The 24,836-nt window shown below is 35.0% G+C and overlaps 1 protein-coding gene across 1 annotated transcript in view; it reads left to right on the top strand.

Moving 5' to 3' along the window:
- The window catches only part of LOC134528054 (dynein axonemal heavy chain 1-like), a 257,114-nt gene that overhangs the window by 32,619 nt on the left and 199,659 nt on the right, over positions 1–24,836 (top strand). The window contains exons 4-5 of the mRNA XM_063361270.1: positions 20,876–21,030; positions 23,629–23,947. Of these exons, the coding sequence (XP_063217340.1) occupies positions 20,876–21,030; positions 23,629–23,947 (474 nt within the window). The remainder of the gene's footprint in view (positions 1–20,875; positions 21,031–23,628; positions 23,948–24,836) is intronic.

Genomic DNA, 24,836 nt, shown 5'->3' with positions numbered 1-24,836 from the left:
ATGAAACATTCACATATAATATTCTCATTAAAAAAAAGAGTATGATAAAAAAGTCATTATGAAGTTGTGAGTGAAAAAAAAAATCATTACATTAATTTAAATTTTCATAGTGTAAAAATGAATGCAATAATTTTTTCCATACATCAGCGTTGGTTTTACTTATCAAAATGTCTAAATTACCAATGCAAAGTTTTTTGTAAAAGAATTATTTGCCGGAAATTATTTTTGCCCTAGAAATTTGAGGTTAGTTTTACTCTCGCTATTTAAATTATAATTTTACTTTTATAATAACCATTCATCTTCATATTTTATTCTACTAGACAAAATGTGAAAGTTTGAGTGTCTTGATGCATGTTACAGAATAATTTCTTTAATATATAACTGAATTATTAGGGTTTACAACAGAGGTAGCCAATATATATGTTTAAAACAAACTGAACATTTTATCACACAGTTTCTTTGGAAATATCCATTAAAAGTTTATTTATAATGTAAACATATGAGTTGACAAAATATCACTCTGATATAGCTTATTTTTGGTACCAGTATACGGTGATTATACTGAGGATATCTTCTGTTATTTTCATAGCTATATAGATATACACAGATATGTGTTCATCGTAACTCTCTGAGACAAAACGGTAATAAAAACCAGTCAACAAGCGGTACCACAGATAGTGTACAATACACAAACACACACACACACATATATATTTAATATGATTATGGTTTTGGGATCTTAGAACAATGAAACTAAAAATTAGGTAGACATTTCCAGAAATCACACCAATGCAACGACTGAAGTAGGGAGTCTTTCTTAGAAATATACATATGTGTGTGTATGTTTATGAGCAATAGGTGCTACTAAATATTGTGGGTTGACAGCAAAAAAAATATTTTTTTTCTATCCACAAAGTGGTTTAAGTAACGTATTAGTATCTATTAATAATGGTTTATTTGTATCTCTAATCTATATTTTATTAATATTTCTAATGAATGGTTTATTTATATCTCTTATGAATGATTATTTTAAGTGTATATTATGAATTTTTTTTAAGTATATGTTATGTATGGTTTATTAATATCTCTTATTAATGGCTTATTTGTATCTCTTGTGAATTGTTAATTAGTATCTATTTGAAATTGTTAATTAGTATCACTTATGAACGATTTTTTTGTGACGGCAAAAGAATTTTACTGTCACTAAAAAATGGTATCAATGACCACCAATAACTTGTTTTCCAGTGTTGATGGAATAAATGCTGGGACAAGAGTGGAGGATGTGTTTGAAACAACTCGGCTCATAACGGCTAGGGCGAGGTGGCTGGTCGGGGGTTATCGAATCGGTTGAGGGAGGGCTACCCCCCCCCCCCCCCCCCCCCCCCAACATGAGATACAGAAAAATGCCACAGCGAGCGCTGCGCTTCGACCCGCGTGGATATACGGCCGTGGCAGATGAATCACATTTGTTTTTTTCCTACTTCCCCTTCCCTCCCCCCCCCCCTTCTGGTCAAGTGCGGCTCCGCTCGGCGCTGTGGTTGACGTGGCTTTCCGCTCCCGCCAAGGAGGTTGCAGGCCATGGAGCAGGTTTCCCCGGCCACTGTGCCGCGGAGCATGGAGGTTGTAACATTCAGGAGACGTCATGCTGTGGCGCAGATCAGGTCACAACACTGTGGCAAAGGTGCTATACCACGCCTGACGATGGTTCAATTAGCATTTCCAGTCACCGTTATACAATACAGTCCCCAAAAACTACATTTTGTTTGTCCCGCAAACATGGCATGACCATCAGCTGAACACAAGTAGCTCCACGCCTGTCCTGCCGCGAAGCCTCTATGACGTGCCGTGACTATCGGTATATAATTATAGTGTTTTATCATACAAAAAATACTAGCGTGTGTCCCCGTGCGAATAAACGCACGGTGGTTTGTTCCTTCTTTAATCAACACATCATGAAACAAAAAAGGTTATCATAAATCTTGAAATAGTTATTGGTTGTGATAGAATAAATAAATTATATTATGTATGTTTACTTAGTAGTTTTGGTAGCAGTTGATATTGGTAAAAATAGGATCTCACGTTATATTGGTTGCACTTAGGTATATAAAAAAGGGTGTACTTATGTACGCGCGTGAGAAGTTATACTTCTTTGGCATCATTAAAAAATAGTTTTTAATTGCATGCAAATATTTAATTACATTAAAATAATAAAAGGGCTGAAAAAAAATGGTCAACACAGTCAATAAAGTTCAGTTTAAATTTGAAAAATTAAATAAATAAAATTTAGAGAATAATAACTATATAAGAACATAAATTGTACTAAATATTATAAGATTCTTAATTTTAAATGTTTATTATTGCTTAATTTATATTTTTAAAAAATAAATTTAATAATAAATTTAAGGTTTTTTTTAAGTTTATTCATTTTTTAAATATTAATTAATTTCTTAATTTAATATTCACTTTTCTTTTTTATCAAAAAGTTTTCATTAAATTTGTTCATTTATTATTATAAATATTTATTATTTATTCAATTTAATAATAAACATTAAAAATTAATATTTTAATTTGACGTTCGATTTTAATTAATATCACAAATTTATATTAAATGTTTTATTAAATTTTTTCTTTTTATTGTAAATATCAAATAACCAATAATAAATATTTAACATTAATAATTTATTAATATTATTATTAATTACATTAAATAATAATATTTTAATTTATATCAATAAATAATACATACGGATAGTTAACCTCAATTATATTGGAGCACTTGAAAAAGTATAAAGGCACAATTGTTTTACTAATATTTACGAATAGTAAATAATATTAATCCAAATATTCAATTTAAATCACTACTGAATATAATTTATTAGCACATATATAATTCACACTTGAATGAAACTAAAACACGTGTTGTGTATGTAGAAACTAGAAACATGTGGATAAATATCATAAATATGAAAACAGTGATCAGAGGCGACGAACGTGCCAACATGCGCGACTAATAGAGGTACTATTTATATTTGGTTGGTAGCTATTTTCGAGACTTAATGAGCGGTTTAGCGGGCAGCTTCAGCCTGTTAATTTTGTGTTACAGTGATGCGCGCGCATCATAAAATTTCACTCTGAACATTTTTTCATAACGCGCCTTAAGAAGTATAACTTCAAAAAATTAGTTTATCGTTATATATTCGGCTGATATTTTGAAGTTGATAACCATCATCAACATTGTATCTTCCGAGTAACTGTAGGATCGCTAGGAAAAGACCACTGTCATAACAGTCGAAGGTAGAATGGGTTCTTCTCAATGGCAAATTTCTTTAGGCTAAAAAAAAATCAGATCAACAACATATTTTACAATTTTCATCCAAGTTTTCTCTTCATGCTTAATGCTTTGCTGTAAAACAAAGTAATGCCTCCAGTGCCTTGAAGTTAAAAACGAAGGTCTTTCCGATTGATGTAGTTTTTCAAATGACAAGCATCCGATTCATGGCTTTTAACTTCCTCGTACATTTTCTTTTTACTTTTACCGTTAACATCAGCTTGAAATAATTATGATTATAATTTTTACGATTCAACTTGATCATCACATTTAAAAAGTGCACATTAAAAACAAAAAAGAGAAGCTGCTTCTTCGCTCCAAACGAGCCAATCCCTTCTTACACTCTCGCCATCGTTCTGGTGTTTAAAAAGGATTCCTTAAGTTAAAGGCCTGCCTGACTTAATTTGCGTCAACTTCTCAGCATAGGATGAGAGCCTTTTAAAACAATCAATCCTCGTAGCTTTTTTTACATCCAGAGATTTCCATTTTGTAGGATCGAGAGATACAATGTTCATAAAGATTTCATGATTTTCTTCAAATGAACCACTAATTTGATTTACACTATTGCTTTCGAAGTAATTTTTGAAAGAACTTATTGGGAACACTGATGGGGCAACCTAAGATTTTTCATCAATTACATCATTGCCATAGTTCATATAATCTTTATCAGAAACCTTTAATTGAATATCTCCCACAATAGGATCATTTTGACTTTCAATAGATCGTTCAACTTCATTCAAACTGTCCATACTGTCATATTTAGATATTTATTTAATCCAGGGTTTTTCTTTCACTAGTTAAGTTGCTTGGAGACTCATATTGGTCTTTTATAATGTCATGAAGGGTGCGTTTTCCTGATTCCTCTCAATATAACTTTTCCTTTTTTCCCTTTTTTTTGCCGCCCCAGATTGAAACGATCGTTTCATTTTTATCTTCTATTTTGTTCTCCTGAAAAAAACACAACATTTATCAAAACCAGTGACATGCCAGGATATGGGCTCCCTACCGTCTTCAGGATTGGAACAAGTCTTGACATTTTAAAGTAAAACCATAAAATCACACATAATTTTAGATTTAAAAATTCAAGCCAAGTCCTAATTTAATATCTTGTTGTACGGACGAACGGACCAGGAGCACGCACAATAAAGCAATTAGCAGCCATTTTCGTTATTCGACATTAAATTTGGGCCTACTATTTATTACCTTCAATAAATTAAGGTTATGTTTTGTTGTTACAAATAGGTTTTAATTTGTATAGTTGTTATAAGATAACAAAAATTTAAACTAAGGGCTATTTTAACCACTAGTAGAGTAAAGTTTTCCCATGTTTATGAATATTTCGGACTAACTGTTTTTAGCAATTGACTGTTCAAAAATAATAAATTAGCTGAGTAAGAGGAATACGGTAACAACTTACAAGAAAGAAAAATAACAAAATGGCTTACATTAAATGTTTTTCAATAACATAAAACAAAACTTTATAGTCTGTCAACTAGTAGGCTACTCATAAAAGTCAAACGCTAAAACAACATTTAGGCCTACCTTAATTTATCATTAGTAAAGATCGAGGTTATAATTTTTAGGATTTTTGGAGAGTTTAGGCTTCCCAATTAAAGATAGTGCGGTTTCCAACTTTTCCCTGTTGTCAAATGTTGTATCGGTAAATTGCACTGAGAGACTGATATTATAGAGAAACTGACATTATTTCACAAGAAAAAAGTATACACAATACAATGCATTGCAATAATATGCACAATGCAATGCAGTAGAATACCGTACAGCAGACGTGGTAGGACTGGCGGCAGGGTGGAAGGGTGAACGGGGTAGGGGGTACAGTTACGTAAAAAACCAATAAAGCCTCGACTGCTCTGTTAACATGACAGGGCCGTACAGTAGGGTGACCAAATCATAAACTTGAAAAAACGGGACACATCCAAGGAGGGTTTGGGGGCGATACCCTCCAGCTAAAGGGGGGGGGGGGGGGGTCTGAGGGGCCTCCATCGAGACGTAATCATTGAAACATGCTCTTTTTTTTGCTAATTTGAGACCTATAAATCTTTTTCAAATTTACTTATGAATATGTAATTTAATTTAAATTGTGAGGCGTATAATAAATAAAAACAACAATTTTACAGTGAATACTTATTTATTATAAGTATTATGACATACATAAAAACATAAGTAAACAAGGTAACTAAAATGTGCGAGTTCAACTGTCGAGGAGAGGGGAAGACGGCCCGAGGAGAGGCGCGACAAAAGTGTATCATCAACCCAACGTAAATACGGGACATTTAGGCGTCCCGGGAGACTTTTTTGGGACCCCGTGTACGATCGTTAAAAAACGGGACAATCCCGTTTTTACGGGACGTTTGGTCACCCTAACGTACAGGGACCGGGCTGTACCATTCAGCCCAGTCTAAGCTTCTCTCTTCTCTTCACATGGCACTGACTCTAGCCGCTCAGGCCCTTAAACCCTAGAGATTTTTGTTTTGCCGTCGCTGGAATGTGCAGTACCTAAGAAATACTATGAACTAACATTTTAAATAATTTTAACCAACTCTTCATTACTAAGTAAACAAATCCCCGGTACGCAATGTTAAAAATATTTCAGTTCTCTAATATGTTAGTTTCAGTTAGTCAAATGTTTGTCTTCCCTTTTTTATGTGGCCCCCTTTCCAGTCGAGTATTTTGTGGTCCATGGCAATCTTCCCCTTCTGCCTGCCCCCCTCCCTCCCTTGTGGGTGGGCCCGGTTTTTAGTTATACGTGATACAGTTATTTTCATATAAATGTACTAATTTACAAACATATGTGATTCTATACAAATATTTCTGTTCGATATACAAAGAAATAACAGTGCAAGGTACACAAGTATTTCAAACTCGTGCACAAGTTTTCAAGTTTACAAGCTTACAGGCAATGAAGAGGTAGCCTATGCGAGTGTATGTGGAAGTGCGCAAGTATGCAAGTGCATAAGTTTGTAATTGTGCCATAATGCAAACAGGTTCTCTATCGCTGCTTCTGCGATCTGAGTTCATTGGCAAGTCATTTGATAGCTAGGGGCGGTTTTCCAAGATGACCGGGTGAGGTAGCGAATAAAAACTGCATTGTTTGGAAACAACCGTAACTTAACTCTCGGGCCGTGTTAAAAACGTGTCCGAACTGAATTCCAGCAAAGAAACAAATCGCTGAAATCGGCAACATTTTTCATAAACGGTGCCCTGTGCGAGGCTAGGAACTAGTTTCAACGCATTTTAGAGGACGTTTTACAACCATGTATATAATTGCTATGGAAAATAATCCGAGAGATAATAGCACCGTCGGACGAATTAAATGGCGTTATTCTAAATTTCTCAACAATATTTTAAATTGCGATTTTTCTTGTTATTATTATTAAAGTGGATAGTTTCGCTACCATAAATTTTCATTTGGCACACCAATAAGTTTCGTATGTCCCACAATTTTCACGATAGTGAAAATATATTAGTTAATGGGCCGGACGCCATCTTGATATAATTATCTAAAAAGTGAGCTCTGCGCATGGGCGGAATTTTGCACAACATACAGGTCACAGATATGACAACGAAATCCGTTCCCTAAAAATAAGGGACTGCCCGTGTCCTATCGTGCACGAGGAATACTGTTAAGTTACAGGTGTACCATATTCACAACCTAAATCTAATTTTTGTGTCTTGGAATACCGATCTTATGTTTTGGTACGACGTAAAAAGACGTTGCATTTTTGTTAGCCTCTGAGCGTTATATATTTCGTTACGCTCTGATGACGTTATCACCACCTTACCATCGTACTTCCACAGAAATGCACAACTTTTAACAAAGAAAACATACATTATGTCTTTTTTATCACATAATGTCTTGTTTATCATTGGAGATTTGCGTACGACCCATGTTACCATCTACCAACTGATATGAAAAAAAAAATATCGCTTAAACAGTATCTACCAAATTGCAGAAAATAAATTATGCCATAAAGTCTATCAACCTACCGGGGGTAGTAACACGTCCCAAAAATATGTGGAAAATAAAGGTGTTATGTTAGTCCCAACTATTTCATTGAAAAAGTTTTGCTACAGTCACAAAATTAGCGGTGGCTGTAGAACGTCATTGAATTAAACAGAATCGAGACACGCAGTGTCTTATCTTAAATACTTTCTCTATTATTTACAATAAAAAATGTTGTTAAGCTCCAACTCCAAAACCGTATACCAGACTTGGGAAGCACTTTGGACCATATGTAAGTTTTATGGATGTTTTCAACTTTATTTTGTCGTGATGAACCTGCAACTGAAGTTTGTAGGTAAAATTTAGACTCATCCTGTACATAATTTACATGATTATGATTATGCATGCTGTTTACACATTCCCTGGACATTCTCTGAATTCTTTCTTAAGACTTTTGATGGCAAAGACTTTCCTAAACGTATAAAAGAACCATTATGTAGAAAAAATTGTGTACTCAGAAAAATTGAAGATGCAAAATGAATCAACATATTTTCCCGGATTGCTTTCATTTAATTTGATTATGTAAATGGTCTTGCCAACCTTGAAACCGTATATTTAATTAGCTCTGTTATCTTAACTTCTTTCCACTTGCTTCTGAGGCAAATTTAATGGAATACAAGTGAGCTTACAGATTAAATCTAGACAAAGAAATTTGGTCGCTTTTATATTTCCGTGGATAAGGCGGACTTCTTTAAGAAAACAATACGAACAAGATGAAGATATTCTTTACTACGTCTTCCATTGTTACCGTTTTCGTGCCGTAAGTCTAAGAATGCGCGGCCGAGATAAAACCTTGAGAAGAATACATTATTGAAAATGTCAAGAGAACGTACCACATCTCGGCAAAAATTACCAAGCGAACGCTTGTGAGCTTATTTTTTAAGCTGTAATTAATTTAAATGTAAATAAAAATAACAACTAATGGAACATAAGTTCAAATTTAATTTAAAATCATTCATCGCCAATTTGGAAATACATGAGTAATTTTTATCGACTGTCTTTTGTAATCAATTCGAGAAAGCACAGAAAAAAAAATTGATCAGAACATTCATTGGTTTGATGTGCTTGCTTTTATGTTGCTAAAAGGATTGTTTAATTTGGTGTTTTGCATTTAACTTTGCGGTGTCGCCCAATACAACTGGCTCAGTGCTCTTAAACACGGCGACAGTGGTGTAGCTGTATTTCTGTAGTGCTCGCGAGGCATTTTGGACTTAAAGTGATCTACCACGTCTGTCCGAGTCACGTGACTTAAAGTCAGTCAGAGGACCCGAAAAATTCCAACCATCTGTCCCTCCATCAAAATTTACCCTTGCTTTAACATTCTGTGGATATACAGATAAACGTATAATCTCCAAATGTTCATGAGGTTTTTGCGTGTCAAATATTAATATCTGAAAATGTTTGGAAGTTTATTTTATTTTAATGTTTAGCTTCTTTCATAATAATTTTAACTTTTGTTTGAACATAATTAAAAGTTTTATATTTAAAATAAAAACTGATTAAGACGCAGAAATGTTATTAATTACTTACGCGCAATTGAATAAAATATAACTATTACACTAGAGTAGAGAAAAAAAAAATTAAAAGTTAAAATAGCAAAGCTTTCATAATCGTCCAACTAATCTATTATTCAAGAGTTTTTTTTTTCTTTTAAAATTTAAGGGTTTTAAGCAGTTGGCAGCTTAGAAACGGAAAAAATATTATGACTGACGTAGAGAGGTTTATGAGTAAAACTTTATTATCCAATGACGGTGTTTATCCTTGGAAAAATCGTATATTATTAAAATTACGTTTGTACTTTTTAGAGAGAGTCAGGTGTGACGATAAATTTGGTGTTTGTTCCTTGTACATTCACCTTGTACATAATATGTCACGTTCTTAATTTTTTTAATGGTATTTGACTATTATATGGTCTATCAAAACTCCAAATTTTATTTTTAAATGAATAAAAAAAAATTTATATAAGATAACGTGCATGCATTCTAAACATTATGGCTTATTGTCCCACAAATGTATAGTAGTTTTATTGAAAAGTAGAGGCACAAAAAAGTGGTGCGCACTATGAATGTAGTCTAAGTAGTTTAAGGAAAATGAGGCCTTGCCATCTTTGATATTAAAATAATGTCGCAGCTTGTAATACAGCTTCTGTACTACTTTCGATGGCTCTACAGAGTGTTTGTTGATGTGAACGTTCATGGACTAGTCAAGTAGTTGTGAAAGATTGGGGGCACTAGACGTTCTCTTTAACTGGGATGAACTCCTTTGACAACAGCCTTTTTAACTGTCCGGCTTTTTTTTAATGAGAAACTAGCAACGCACTATTTTTTCTTCAACAGACGTATTCTGCTATTCTGTTTTCGTTCTATTTGTATTTGAAGTAACCTTTTTGGGAGAAAAAGCGCTAGTCAGTTGTGTTTTTTTAAAGACTTCTCTCCTTCCCGCTTCACACTACATTAGCAGCGTTACGTTGACAACATTCATAGTTGGAGACGAGTGCGTAGGTACTGTTCGATGCTCCGGATATAAAGCACAAACGAACATGTGCGTTCGCTGTGCAGTTAAAGAAAAATGTTTGGTGCATTTTCAAGGCTGGGAGATATTAACACGAGGTAGAATTTGTTGTGATTTGCAGGGATGTGTCTATCTGTGGTAAATAAAAAGTAAGATTTTAAATAAGAATTATATAATGGTTACTTCGTAATTACTGTATTTTCTAGACGATGTTGTTTTTGATTTTTTTTTTTACACACAATATGTATGAAAAAAATTTCTTTGTAGAGCTATTAACTGCAAATTATGTCAGAATCAAATACATTTAGGTATATGAAGCTGATAGGAATAACCTAATTTTGTTTGCCTGTGTCACTTACATAATTACTTAAATGTGTATCAAATATGAATATTTTATTTAGTTAATAACCTTGCATTGTGTACTTTTGACTGATTCTAGACATGTTGAAATATTAACTAAATTATGAAAAAATAAAAATTACACAATCAAAAAGTTTTTAATTAAAGAAAGAATTTGAAGCATTGAAGGCGGGGACTGTCTGAAGAAGACAACATTCAGCGCCTTAAGGGGCCCGCCTACCTGGTCACACAGACGGTGCGCAGAGCTTCAGGAAAAACAACGCGATTTCAAAACTACTCAAGATATCCTAGTGGGGTATGTTTACGAAAAGCATTTAAGAGTTCGCTGAGGCCCGAAAAGTACTTTTAATTTTGGATCATATTTTTAAACTGTATTTCTAGAAGAGTTAAATGGCTAAAACGCGTGTTTTCAGAGTAATTTTTAGGCATAAAACAATCAGTACAGATTCTTGAAAGCACTTAAGGGGCTTGCATAACACCTTTATCATCATTTCTCCGCCATATAATGTTACGGTCACCGCTCAAATTTCACAGTTATCCTGTGACGACGAGACGAATGCGCGCCAGTTCAGAGACTTGCGCTTAAAGGCTATACCGCGCTGGAAGCACCAGCGAGCGTCGCGCTTATCATCCCGCCTCACTAACACACATACACCCCTGACGAGGCGGGCCCCTTAAGAAACAAGCACTTCTCTCCCTCTGCAGTTTTTTGTTTCAATGCAAGTTCAAAATTCGTCACCACCGTCGCCCATTATAAATTACCGTCCATCGTGAGAACGTGTCCCCTCTCCAAGCTCACGCTAGTTCGTTTTGGAATTTGGGGTTTAAATAAGTTTTTAAACGGTTGTATTGCTTAATTTATTTTCTAGATCTTGTGTGTTTAAATTTCAAGAAAAAAGTAATAAATATACTGTAGCGTAAGTACATGTGGTATTTACGTTATAATTATTTATGTATGCAACAATGATTTTATTTGAAGTTATACTTCTTTAGGGGCATGATGAAAAAAATAAAGGATGAGAGTGAATTTTTACGATGTGCGTGCACAATTCAAAGAAATTTTGACAAAAAACTGAAATAAATATAAAAATGATTTATGTGCTTTTAAATCCTATACTTTAGTGATTGATATTGAATATAGGTTCGTATAATTAATAAGATTTATTTATTGTAAATATTAATTTTAGAAATTGTGTTTATAAACATTATAAACTATATATTTTAAGTGTATTTATATAAGTGATATTATGTTCCCGTACGTATAATTTATTTTATTTATAAATTTTAATTTCTTACATTACTTAATAAATAATTAAAATTAGAAAATTTGAATAAACATTAATAATATTTATTGATTTACATTATTAATTAAAATTTATCTCGTTTAATTTTCTAAATTAAAAAAAAAAAATAATTTTACTAACATGTTTATATTTATATTGAATACCAATTATCTATATAATTTTTAAATTTAATTTCATTTAAATTATACCAACAATATTAATAATATTACTATTCCTTTGATTTATTTTATAAATTATTTTCATGAAAAATTAAATTTAGTTCTTTATCACGCCAAGTAAGTATAACTTCGAAAGTCATACATATTTCTCGCACACCTTTTTTTTTTTTTTGAATCTTTTGGGAAAGAAATGAAACAAAATTGAAGTCTGCCTTCTACATGCACGTATATGTCATCATTTGAAATATTTTCGAAGTTCATCTCGTTTCCGGGTTATTTGGCTCAGCGTTGTGTCAGTTTTCACATTTAAGAGACGGTACCTGGATTCAGTTTTTATTTCTGTCCACGCGGGTCTGGGAGATTCAGATTGCCCTCATTAATGTCCCATTACAAGTCAGTGCCAGCTTGCTGAAGCTTTGCAATATCATTCTCAAAGGAACTCCGGGGTGGCGGAGACCTTTTTCCGATTTATGGCCCGAGAAGGTACATTGCAGAAGTTAATTGCAATAACTATCTCCATTTATATATCTCCTTGCTATATTTAATCAGTATTATTACTAAAATTTAATTTAATTTCATTCCATTCATTATTTCAATTACATCTAACATTTCCATTAGCTCACCAAAGCAGGGGTGGATTGAATATCCGGTTACGAAACTTGCCAGGCAAACCAGCTTGATAATATCCATTTATACTAATTGTAAAGTTAATTAGTTGCTAATTTTTTTTACAACTAAAGACTGCGATAAATGAGAAAGTTAACATCTGGCATCATTAAATACGTTTCAATAATTAATCTTATAATTGGGAGAATATTCCCCGACAGCGATTCATTTAAACAACACTAACAACACTGGATTTTATTTTAATGAAACAAAAATAATGACGTAAAATTGCAGATATTTGTAAATGTGTATATTTACATGAAATCAACTGTATCACCGCAAACCAGTGTACAGAGTAACCTGGCATTTATGCTTTGTGTAGTCTCAGTGTCTCCGATAGTTCAAGTAAATTAAAACTCGTACCCTAAATAAATTTCCAGTATTAAAGGCGCAAAAAATAAGAATTAAAAAAATATTTGTTTTCTATATGATTGTCTTTGACATGGTATAAAAAAGTATGGAAAGAAACTTCAATAAAAAAATTATACAAATATTTTCGTAAGAAATACACACTATTATTATCTTGAGCCTATTTCTAGGCAACTAGTTTCCAAAGGAACCTTAGGTAAAAGTACAGAAGAATATTTTCTGTGTAACCATTAAAAATATTCAAACGAAACACGAGCGAGGCGACGTAGTGGTAAGGTACTGCACTCTCGCAGCGAAGAGAGCGGTGATGCAGTACTGAAACGACTTTCCCTGGCTAGCGCCGGCGTGAGTCCTAGTTGTCTTGCTGCAGTCTCCCTGGTCAGCGAAACAAGTGCTAGCGTGAGTCCTTGTTGTCTTGCTGCAGTCTCCCTGGTCAGCGAAACAAGCGCTAGCGTGAGTCCTTGTTGTCTTGCTGCAGTCTCCCTGGTTTGCGTGGCTAGCGCTGGCGTGAGTCCTTGCTGCCTTGCTGCAGTCTTCCTAGTTTGCGGGGCTAGCACCGGCGCGAGTCCTTGCTGCCTTGCTGCAGTCTTCCTAGTTTGTGTGGCTAGCACCGGCGTGAGTTCTAGTTGCCTTGCTGCAGTCTCCCTTGTCAGCGTGGCAAGCGCTGGCTTGAGTTCTTTTTGCCTTGCTGCAGTCTCCTTTGTCAGCTTTTCTAGCGCCGGCGAGTGTCCTTGCTGCTTTGTTGCAGTATCCCCGGTGAGCGTGGCTGTGCGAGTCCCACACGTGTAAAAGTCTAACTGCCAAGGCTGAGACCTAGTTTAAATTAGTTTAGGCCCGGTACGCTTGATAGTATCTTAGAAATGTATTTTAAATCTAGCTACTTGGATTGTGGGAAGTAATGCATTAGATATAATCAGTAAAATAAACCAGTGAAAATTAATCCACTTTATTTTGGTAGCCTCATATTTTGTGGTGTGTCACACCAGAAAGTTTTGCATTTCCTATACATCTATATAGAACATATTACAAATCTAGAATACCTCCTTTACGCACAGCCTAAGTATATTTTTCTAAGTTGTCAGTCGTCATGTAAACATTATAAACCTAAAAATTTAGTTCAGAACCTCCCGCCCGTGTTTTTTTTTTTTTTTTTTTTTTTTTTGCTAGTAGTTATGAGACCACCCTACACCCACATGCCCCGCCGACTGTGGTTTCAGTTTCCACAGTGAGAGTCGCGCTTCCATGTTCCATGGTCCGCTCGCGCACTGCCCGCGGTGTTGACTCGGGAGGACCAATAAGAGCGCGCGACGCTGTCCCTGCGGAGTTGCCGTGCCCCCCCCTCCCCCCGGGGGCAGTGACAACAGCCGTGTCCGCCGACCCGGTGGATATTACCCTCGCTTTGCTTCTGTCTCCGACTGCGCGTATTTTAACTAAAGCCTTCCCCGGCACGCAAACAGACATATTGGAATATAAAGTCCTTGAATTATTTGTTTAACTTTGCATAAAACGTCGTGGTTATAACTGCCGTTCACTCTACTCGACTGTTCCCCCCACCCCCCGTAGTTTTTGCATATCCTGTTTTTAATTAAGCTTTATTGTTTTGGCACACAATGACTGGAATTTTTGCACATTATCTTCTAAATATTTTTTTTCCGATCATCTCAAAATTTACAAAATAAATTGCTTGATTGGGAAAAAGAAAAAAAAAAATTCTGTGTGCCCATGTTTGGTATTTTACCTTATAACACGGCTTGGTTAATTTCTTCCGAGGTCTCCCTGACTTGCGACATACGTGTTGCGCATGAGCAGTGATCCAAACACATCCGCTGTCCGTACATCAACCGTCTGATATTTACAGTTACACACGAATCACACACTCGGTTTTTTTTCTACGTTTCGATTGAAGGCCAGACCTTGCCCGCTGTTTCGAATGGATGCATTTACGCTTAATTAACTTTGAGTAAATTATAAGGATATTACACTGCACAAGTAAAGCATAATTAGGGTTTGGCTGCAAATGCTATCGCTAGATATGTGTTACGAGTAATATTTTATTTCTAAAACTTCATGCTATCATGCGCACAATTATACTCTTATATTCCTCGGAATCACTAAAGAAACTCTAGCGTGGCAAGATAGGTCCCGTTATGAAATGTGTAAATCAACGCTTTTAGCGAATAATTTTTTTTTCAGCACAGAGACGTACCTAACACACTAATATACCTATTGCTATACATTTAAACATTTCATGTTATTAAAGGATAACGTGACCTTGGAACTGCTTTCTTCTGTTAAAATTTCTGAAATACTTTTTGCAACCATTATATCCTATACGACTTATAAATTATCTTTTGTAAAAAAAATCACTCTGATAGGCTTCAAAACTATAAACACAGAGTGAGCCTGAGTACGAACGAAGTGCTTCCAGAGGCTGATAAACGCATTTGGCGTTTGAGCTGCATAACTAGTTTATTGGAAAAATATATATATTTATATTTTTAATGGAAATATAAGATTCTGAATAATATTTATAGTAACAAAGCTCTACAACTACCACAAAACTAGTTGTTGAGGACAACACTCTTATTTACTATATTTTGTGTATTGCGTCAGAAATATTTTTTAAGTTGTATTACTATCCACATGTTCAAACTAATTGCAATTATTCGTTAAATTTTTTCTTTAAAAATACCGCTTAAGCGTATAACTGACTAAACCATCGGTGTCTTTGATAGCAGCTTCGCAACTGAGTGTAGTGAGAGTTGCACATTGTCGAATGTTACAGTTTTCTTTTCTATTTGACACTAAAATTATTCCTCGTAAACTCTGGAGTTAAGGGCAGTAACTCAAAGCGATCTTTACAGTTTTTTATTCGGTCAAACACTATCCAGACGTTTACTATTCCATTTTTAAATATGTCTCTGTTATTTGTATTACACCAGCAGTTCAGTTCTAAAAGTCATGGAAATCAATTTTGACCATACAAGGTGGATTTATGTTTTAAAATGATTTGTAAATTATACTTTTTAGGCGCCTTATGGAAAAATGTCGAAAGTGAATTTTTACGATACGCGCGCACCATGCAACGAAATTGTCAGAGGATGAAAAAAAAGCTTCATACAAATAAAAATTATATATGTGCTTTTAAATCTTGTACTTTAGTGATTGATATAGAATACTGGTCTATATCATAAAAAAAAAATATTTTTGTTGTAAATATTAGTGAAAGAAATTGTGTCTACAAACGTTTTCAAGTTATTTTTCAAGTTTATTTTTATGAGTAAGGATTAGTTCCTATATGTGTAATTTTTTTGTATTATAATGATTAAATTATTATTTAATAAATTATTAAAATTATTAAATTAGAATAAACATTCAGCATATTTATTGATTTTCATTATTAATCAAAATTTGTCTATATTATTTTACTAAATTAAATAATTAATTTTATATACACGTGTATATTAATATTTAATACTAAGTATTTTTTTTTAAATTTGATTGAATTTATGCTTTACCAACCGTGTTTTTAATATCACTCCAATCCTATTAATTATTTGCATGCAAAACCAAAGTTATATTTTTATTACGTAAAGTAAGTATAACTTCTAACGCTTGTTTATAAAGCACACGCAACCAATTTTTTTGTGTGAGGGACTTCCAGCCGAAGTTTTTCGGTCCAGTATCGAATCGTCTTGTATGTACGTCGTCGACTGCAGACTCGCTCTGGCATGCATGGGCTTGCCCGTGTCATCCATTTGCCGCGGACGTAGACACCAAGGTTATTAGAGAGAGGTTGCCTCGATCGCTTGCGCATCGTTCTGCGCATCGCGTCACTTGCAGCCCCGGCTCGGCTTGCCAGCCCGTCCGCTCCTATCAGTTACTTAGTTTACAAGCACATCTGCTCGTAATAACGTGTCAAACTACAGCGTAATGCAGGGGGAGTTATTGTTGTGAGGAGTTTAATTGAGAGTGCGTGTGTTATAAAATGTTGGTGGTGCTTATATCATAAGTGCACGGGTGCTTCGTTAATTATAACTAGCAGGCAAAACGTTAAGAACACGAATTTTAAGTGAATTTGTTTTATTAGGCTAAACGCTGTTAACAAGTTGTATTTAAACATAAAATGCCAGGTACGCGGTGTACAGTGGCTGTGTGTACAAATAGTTTGTAAAAACAAAATCTTTACCTGAAACAAATCATATAAAATATCATCAATTCCCATGTGATGATCATCTGTTGAAAGTGTGGGTTCAGAAATGCCGATGTGATGGTGAGTGGAATCCAAAAACAACTTACATATGTTCAGATCACTTTACAGATGATGATTACGAGCGCGACTTGAAAGCTGAGTTGTTAAATGCATGCGCTAAAAGACGTCTTAAACAAAATGCTCTACCTTCATTAAAACTTGGAATTACAACACCTGTAGAAACATTGGAAAGTCGTGTGCGCCGAGAAGACCGAGTTAAATGCAGGGAAAACAAAAAAAAAAATGTTTTGTAAATTAATCGTAGATTCAAATGAAAATATAAGTGAGGAATAAACTTGTTTTTGTAGTCAGTTAATGAATTCAAAGTCTTGTTCTAACAATGACTCGGTTGAAATGCTTAGGAAGTAAATCCAAATTCTTAAAGAAAATTTGTTTCTTGCCGAAAGAAAGTCAGTTTTAAATTTGGAAGTCATGAAAAAACTCAAAAAAGAAAACGTAAATCTTAAAAACAAACAAAAAAACGTTCTTCGTTAGAGTTCCGCATGCGGAATATTCTTTCAAGTGTTTTTTTTCTTCTTTTTTTTTTTCAAAAAATCAAAGTGACATTACTTTCGTTGAAAAAAAAGAGTAAACTGGACCAATGAGGAAATAGCTCTCGCTTTCACTTTGCGTTATTTCAGTAAGCGATGTTATTTATTTTTAAAACAGAAACTTAACTTCCCATTACCTGGACTTTCAACTCTTCAACGATGGGCATCTTCATTTGACATGAGAAAAGGTATCCTAGTAAACATGTTTGAATTTTTGAATGTAGCACGTTCTTCGTTGCTAAACTTCGAACGCATTGTTGTTCTTTCATTTGACGAAGTAAAAGTGAAGAAAACGCTCCAGTATGATGCAAAACAGGATGAAACGATTACACGAAAAACTGCTCTATTCATGTTAGAAATTTATTTTTAAATCTAACTTCAGTTTATTTATATTGTAAACATTCCCAAAACGTTTTAATGAGCTATGGCTACTTTTATTAAACACTAAGAAATTGATATGCAATTATTTTAAACATTATAATCTTGCTGAGAAATAAATACAAATAAACCATTTTGTTTACTAGTTACATGTTAATTATATTAATTTTTAAAAATTCATGGATTCATCATTGATATTTTGAAAAGTTTTACTGTCACTTAAAAATATGTTGAAATAATAATTCATCCTTGTTTTCAGTCACAGCATTTTGTCATTTGAAAAGCATATCAAAACGATTATAATTAACAGTAATCAACAAAGCATAAATGAAATACTATAAGTATTGCGTATCAGACATGTGAAACGAGCCGAGCTGATAAGAGAAAGCCGTCAGTCAGCGGGTGCAGTATTACGGCTGGGAACGGCGGGGCTGCAGATGACGTCAGAGCGGAGTGTCTGGCTGTCTACATTGTTCTTATGGGATCGAGACAACCTCTCTCTACTAACCTTGCGTAGACACCACGCATCTTCATTAGTCACTGCGCATCTAGGTCATCCGCTACCGTCAGTTATGCGCGAATGATGAGGAATCATGATACCAGACTGGGCGTCATGAATCTACCACGCACTACGTAAGAGTGTTCGCTTCGCAAATAAGACTCTACGGACGACCTCTTCTTGGGAGAAGCGTTGACACAACACCCACACTCTAACTGCGGCACTGTGAATATAACCTCATTTCAGGGAAAATGTCACTGAAGAAAGGTTAAAAATGCTTTACTCTAAATATGATACTGTTTAAACTTCTGAAGATCAGAGAAATGACACTGCTTGAAAAGTGATAAAACTGCTTAAGACTGACTTAAAATAAAGCAACTTTTAACTTTTTTAAAAGTAATATCTCACTTATTCATATTAAAGTTAACAGTTGTGTATTTAATGTGTCAATTTTGAATCATTTTGGTACAGATTTTACCATTTACCTGTAAAATTTCAATGTTTAGCAGTAGTTTTACAAAATTCAATGTTAAAGTGCACTCTTTAACTTCTACTCTTTAGGTACCTATGTCAACCTGCAGAAACATCGTTCTAAACTGAGACCTTAGATCCACACATCCGTACAAAAAATATGATATCTAACCTAATTTTATATTAAAAAAGACGTCATGAACATTTTTTAAGTACTCAACATGGTGAGGAGAATTTTGTTTCCGGTGGGTATTGTTGTGAACATGATATAAGACTGGTTCATTCCGAAACTTTCCACGTGTGTAAAGTCAATGCTGGTAAGATGCTGCAAGTCAATCGTGAAAGACACAATATGTGTTTGCTTATTAATGCAAGTAAACAACTTATAAAATTAGCAAACTGATGCGCCAAAAAAAAAAAAACCCACATAAGCAACGTTTCACAGAAAAGTATAATTGTGTTAAGGGTGAGCAAAAGGAACAGAAAGCTGTTATCTTTGTGTCTACATAAAAATTATCTACCATTTGGTATCCAGAAATGGCTTTGTTAAAATGTTCAGTAATTAATGTAAGTACTGACTTGATGTAAGTTTTTGGACATACGCCATTGCTAAGAACTTTTTCTGTTGAAGAAAAACTAAAAAATAAAAAATAAAGTCGCACCTGTGTTTCCGTACCATGTGCGTCTCTGCCTGAGGACGGGAGCAGACAGCAGTTCCCGAAACGTCGCTTGTTTCTGTTTTGGTAAAACTATTGTGTTTGTTTCGTCTTTTCGTTTTGTTGTGTTTTTGTCTCGTCTCAACTGTTGTGCTGAATTATTATGGGTTCAATATATTTTTGTGCTGTCATCATTTGTGGTTTTTTTTATCGTTCTATTCTGTTTTGGAAAACTATTGTGTTTGTTTCGTCTTTTCGTTTTGTCGTGTTTTTGTTTCGTTTCAACCGCTGTGCTGAATTTTTTTGGGTTCAATATTTCTGTGTCGTCATCATTTGTGTTTTTTTTTCGTTCTCTTGGTACATTTTTTTTTTGTTTTGTTGACCATATTCCTGTAACGGAATATTTTGTGGTGTTTATATCCTTTTTGACAACAGCAATTTTTCGCTTAATTTTGTGGTTTTTTTTTTTTTTATTTATTTATTTCTTTATTTTTTATTTTTTCTTCAACAGAAAAAGTTCTTAGCAATGGCGTATGTCCAAAAACTTACATCAAGTCATGCACTCCCATTGCACGAATCTTTCAAAGATAATGTAAGTACTGAACTTATTAATGAACGGCCGTTGTAAATAAGTTTCCCATGTAAATTATTTAATTAATTTTGGAAACTAATGATTATAACTGAAATAATGCTGTTATAAACCCAAGGTTATAATCTTTTGTAGTCTTCTAATTTGTTATCAAAACTTTAACGAAAGCTCAAGTTCAATATTAAACAATAAAAAATAATTTTATGGCATAAAAATATTTGAACCCTATAAGACATCTCTTAAGATATCTGCGAATGGAAAGTTTTAAGTAGTAATAAATCAGAAAAATCCTGTATTTTTCTGTTTCAGTACTGCAGGAATAATATATAAATCATTTTAACTCTCATTTATTCTATTAATAATATTTGTTGATGGAATAGTATTACTATTTATTTATATAAAAAGATTAATGCGAAAAAATATATTTTATTTATCATTAAAAGAGAAATGTTGATTATAATTACAATCACCATTGTATTTATAATAAGCCCAGTTATTAATAATAACTGTACATAATGAATAAAAATAACAACACAATATAAATAAAAAATATATAAACACCCAAACAATATTTTTAATTATAATAGAAATATATTTATTCTTTGTAATAAATAGTTTATTAAAAATTAGAGAATACAATAAAGGAATATTAAAAATAATAATTGAATAATGAATAAAGCGTTCCGAAAACATCACCCAATTATTAAAATCATGAATAATTTGTTGATTTGTGAGCCAAACCATGTATTTTTATTTTTGCAGTGCTACGAAGTGCTGCAAAAAACCATGACGAAGCTGAAGGGTCAGCCATCTCCTAGCGGACAGCCGTTCCAAGCCGTGCGTACCTTCGTGCTGAACCCTAAGGCCATAACTCTGGGCCAGCTTTATGGCGAGTACGACCTTCTCACTAGAGAGTGGTAAGCGAAACTACAGTCCATTCTATATTACACTTGATGAAATACACTTATTCGTTGAATGGTATTAGTGATAGCAAAATTTGTAGACATGTTTGTGTAACCTACATAATATCCTCCTTTTTTAAGTCTTTTCAAGTAAGCTATTACCAATATATCTGTGTCCATAAATAAATATAAATTTTTTCGTTACATATATTGTCAGTCGTATTGGCAGTAGAAAGTTTCCATGTAACTAGGAAGCTCTAGTTATAAATATTAAACTGTGAGAACCGCTGCAAATAAGTTATGGCAGTGTGCTGGGGATCTTTAAGGTTCCACATTGTTATTAGAAATGAACAGAAACTAGGTGTGATTCCGTCTGAATATAATCACGTCAAATTTATTAAAGGAGAATTTATAACAGATAGAAAAGTCATTAACATACAATTTCAATTACTTAATTAATTAGCTCTCAGATATATTTAAAAAGAAATATGGGCTAGCCCTAATTTAAATTTTTAAAAGGTTTTATTAAAAAAATACATAAACAAATAAGAAATACAAATATGTTTAAACTATCCCAGTATATATATTTAAAGTCCCAAAATTATGTTTATATGATGAACTGCGTCTGACGGCGTAATTTAGGTAAGTTCAAAAAAAGTTTGAAAGGCACAGTAGCACCGGAGGTCGGGGCTTCGTTTCCCGGAGATCACGCGGGTACATGATGCCAGGGCGCCTGTGTGTTGTTGAGGAAGGGAGATGAAAGTGCCAATTCGGCGTCCGGCTCTCGGACCCTGTCAGACAGGGAAGTCGGCTTCTATTTACAGCTGTGTCGCCAGCCAGGAACTGGATCCCGCGAATATGCGGTTGGCGCGGTCGTTTCTACCATTTCAAAAGAAATAATTTAAAAGAAAACTAACTATCACACTTTGTACTATACAGACGGACTAAACTACATAAAGAAGATTATAGGGATAGCATCCCTTATTTAAGCGACTACATAGTCGGTTGCGGCCGGATGGAAGTCTTGCAGCGTCTCGTCGACTCGCCGATAATCAAACGGTCCGTCTGCAGTCGCGACGCGAAGTGTAGTGTCTCGCGAAGAACCGCATCTCGTAATTAAAAGTAAAGGTTCTATCAAAAGTGCTGGGGGGGGGGGGGACTGGGACGTCCGGACCGAAAGGTTCCGAAGTTCTCCGAGTGGGCATCATAAAAAACTCTGACTTAGATGTCTTGAAGTTGGTAGCACTGGCCGACCTTAGCGCTACCTGTTGAGGGGTGTCTGAAATAAAAAAGAATCGACTCGCCCAAAACGTCTGCTTAAACCTAGGGCTAAAGGGGCAGTCAGGTGCAGCTCTCTGGCGGCCTACAGGGGAAGTTGGCTGGGAGGTTAGCGAGTTTGCCGCTAGATATCGTGGGCGGTTCATCTTGGCACAAACATTTTTTATGCAAGGCGTCCTTGGAGACGGTCGCTCTCTGCTGGGGTTTATGACCGGTCATTGGTCTTAGGCGAATTCTTAGAACCGAGAGGGAAGGGGGGTGGACAAAAGCGCAACGACGCTGGGAACTAGCGTCCATGACGTGACTCCAGGGGAGTGAACCTAATACGTATTCGTGACGGTAAAGGCTATGGTCAGCTCGCCTCTGAGAAATGGTAACAGCTCGTCCAGAGCTGTTGTGTGCAGTTTTAGTCATGAAGTGAAGTAACGTTACAGGCCTGGGACGTGCCTGTAAGCGAGGGAAATGTTAAACGCTCTGCCAACAAAGTCTTAGATCTGCAAAATATCCTATAGGTTTCTGGGAAAGGGGCTTCAGACTACTGGCACAAAGTTTAACTAAGGGGGGTACACTAGCCTAACAAAGAGTAAATCGCCCAAAGTAACCAAGTTATAAAGAAAAATAAAATTTCCAAAAATAATATAAATTATATAAAATTTAAAAAAAAATGTGTCGAAATCCTAATTTCCGGCACAGCAGAAAACTCTCAAAACAACTACAGCGAATTCGTCTGGAACAGTTTCGATAGTTTTAGGATGAACTGTTCGTAGTTTTGTGTTAATAGCAAAATATATTTATTATTGTTACTGTCAGTGTAGGAAATTGATTAAGTAGATAAATATGTATAACTGATTTTATAGGCAAGAAAACTGCCTTAATTTTACAAAAAAAAAAATTGTATACAAATACATAAAATAAGAGATGTAAAATTTCAGTGAAGTTCATTACAGATAAAAATCGGACCAAAAGCCTAGAAATAAACTTAAGGATCAAAAAACACTTTTAATAAAAAAAATTGCCCCGGTTTGACATTACTATAACTCCGAGATAAAGTAATAAAATCGTTGGTTCTCACAAATGTTTTTATTCGTTCAATGATGTCTTTGTACGGGTATGATAATTAGCGTAGTGACGATTGCTTGAAAAGGCGTCACTGCTGCTGCTGCCATCATGCCGTGTGTGGCATTACTGGTGGGAACAATTCTGAAAACATTATAGTGCTTATTTCCACATTAAGCTTAAATATAGTTAGGAATCAAGCACCATCCAGATGTGCTGGGAAGGTAGACAGCGGTCTGTGGTGTCGACAGAAGTCTCGGAGGTGTTGGCTCCCGCCAGGTCTGACGGGATCCTGTCGACGCTGGTGCGCCAGGGCTCGTCAGCCACGGACGCCGACAAGCGCTGGTACGTGTTGGACGGGCCCGTGGATGCCGTGTGGATCGAGAACATGAACACCGTGCTGGACGACAACAAGAAGCTGTGCCTCAGCTCCGGGGAGATCATCATGCTGCGACCGACGCAGACCATGATGTTCGAGGTGGCAGACCTGGCGGTCGCCTCTCCAGCCACCGTGTCGCGCTGTGGCATGGTGTACATGGAGCCAGGCATGCTGGGACTGCAGCCCTTCATCGACCGCTGGATGGACCGCCTGCCAAAGGTGGGGTTACTGTCCTCACCCGCCATCCTCAACTTGGTGCGTTCCATGGTGATTCCTTGTCTCTTTGGTCTATCTGCAGTTCTGCCATGTCCACCTCAGTCGTGGGTTGGGGGGGGGGGGGGAACACAACAGGGAAGCCCCCAGGACCTAAGGCTCAATGACGCTGTTTTGTATGTATATATAAATAAATAAGCAGAGAAAACATGCGCCGACTGGCTCATCACTTGACTCTTACAACCAACAGATCTTACCAAGAGAACGATTAATTAACTAAATGAAAGGAACTGATTATATATAAAAATTACATATATATACTTCGGTTCAGGCCATTTTTATTTTAAATAATATCATGCACATACTTAGCTTACAGATATCTTTCATGAGTATTATAGTTAACAAAAATCGTTCGTAAACATTACCAAGCGTGGGGGCCCCGCAAGAGAAAATAAACATTAAATTTTTTTTTATTAAGATATGGCTGGTTACAGCAGTGGAAATTACAATAACAAGATCCAAATTTAAAATATAATAACTATATTTTTATTTTTATCATTTAAATTGATTGTTAAAAAGAAGAAAGGGTACTTTCACTTGATGTATTTAATATTTTTTGACACGATGTTAGGTTTGTAAAAGTCAAAATAACATTCATGCCAAAACATGCTTGAAGCCGAAAGAGAATTATTGAAGTGACTTTCTTGAAATCATGGCCCGAATGTCTCACGCCACACAAGGAACGCTAAAATAAATTTAAAAAAAAACAAAACAACTATTAAGACATCGGCCAAAAATAAATACATAACATGATTACGGCGGAATCAAGAAAGAAAACGCACCCAAAAGGCGGTAAGCGGTAATCAAATCACCGCATAATCCAGCGGATTTAAAC

The sequence above is a fragment of the Bacillus rossius genome, chromosome 1 (assembly GCF_032445375.1).
Source record: "Bacillus rossius redtenbacheri isolate Brsri chromosome 1, Brsri_v3, whole genome shotgun sequence".
Classification (NCBI taxonomy): Eukaryota; Metazoa; Arthropoda; class Insecta; order Phasmatodea; family Bacillidae; genus Bacillus; species Bacillus rossius.
This window is presented reverse-complemented; position numbering and strand designations above follow the sequence as displayed.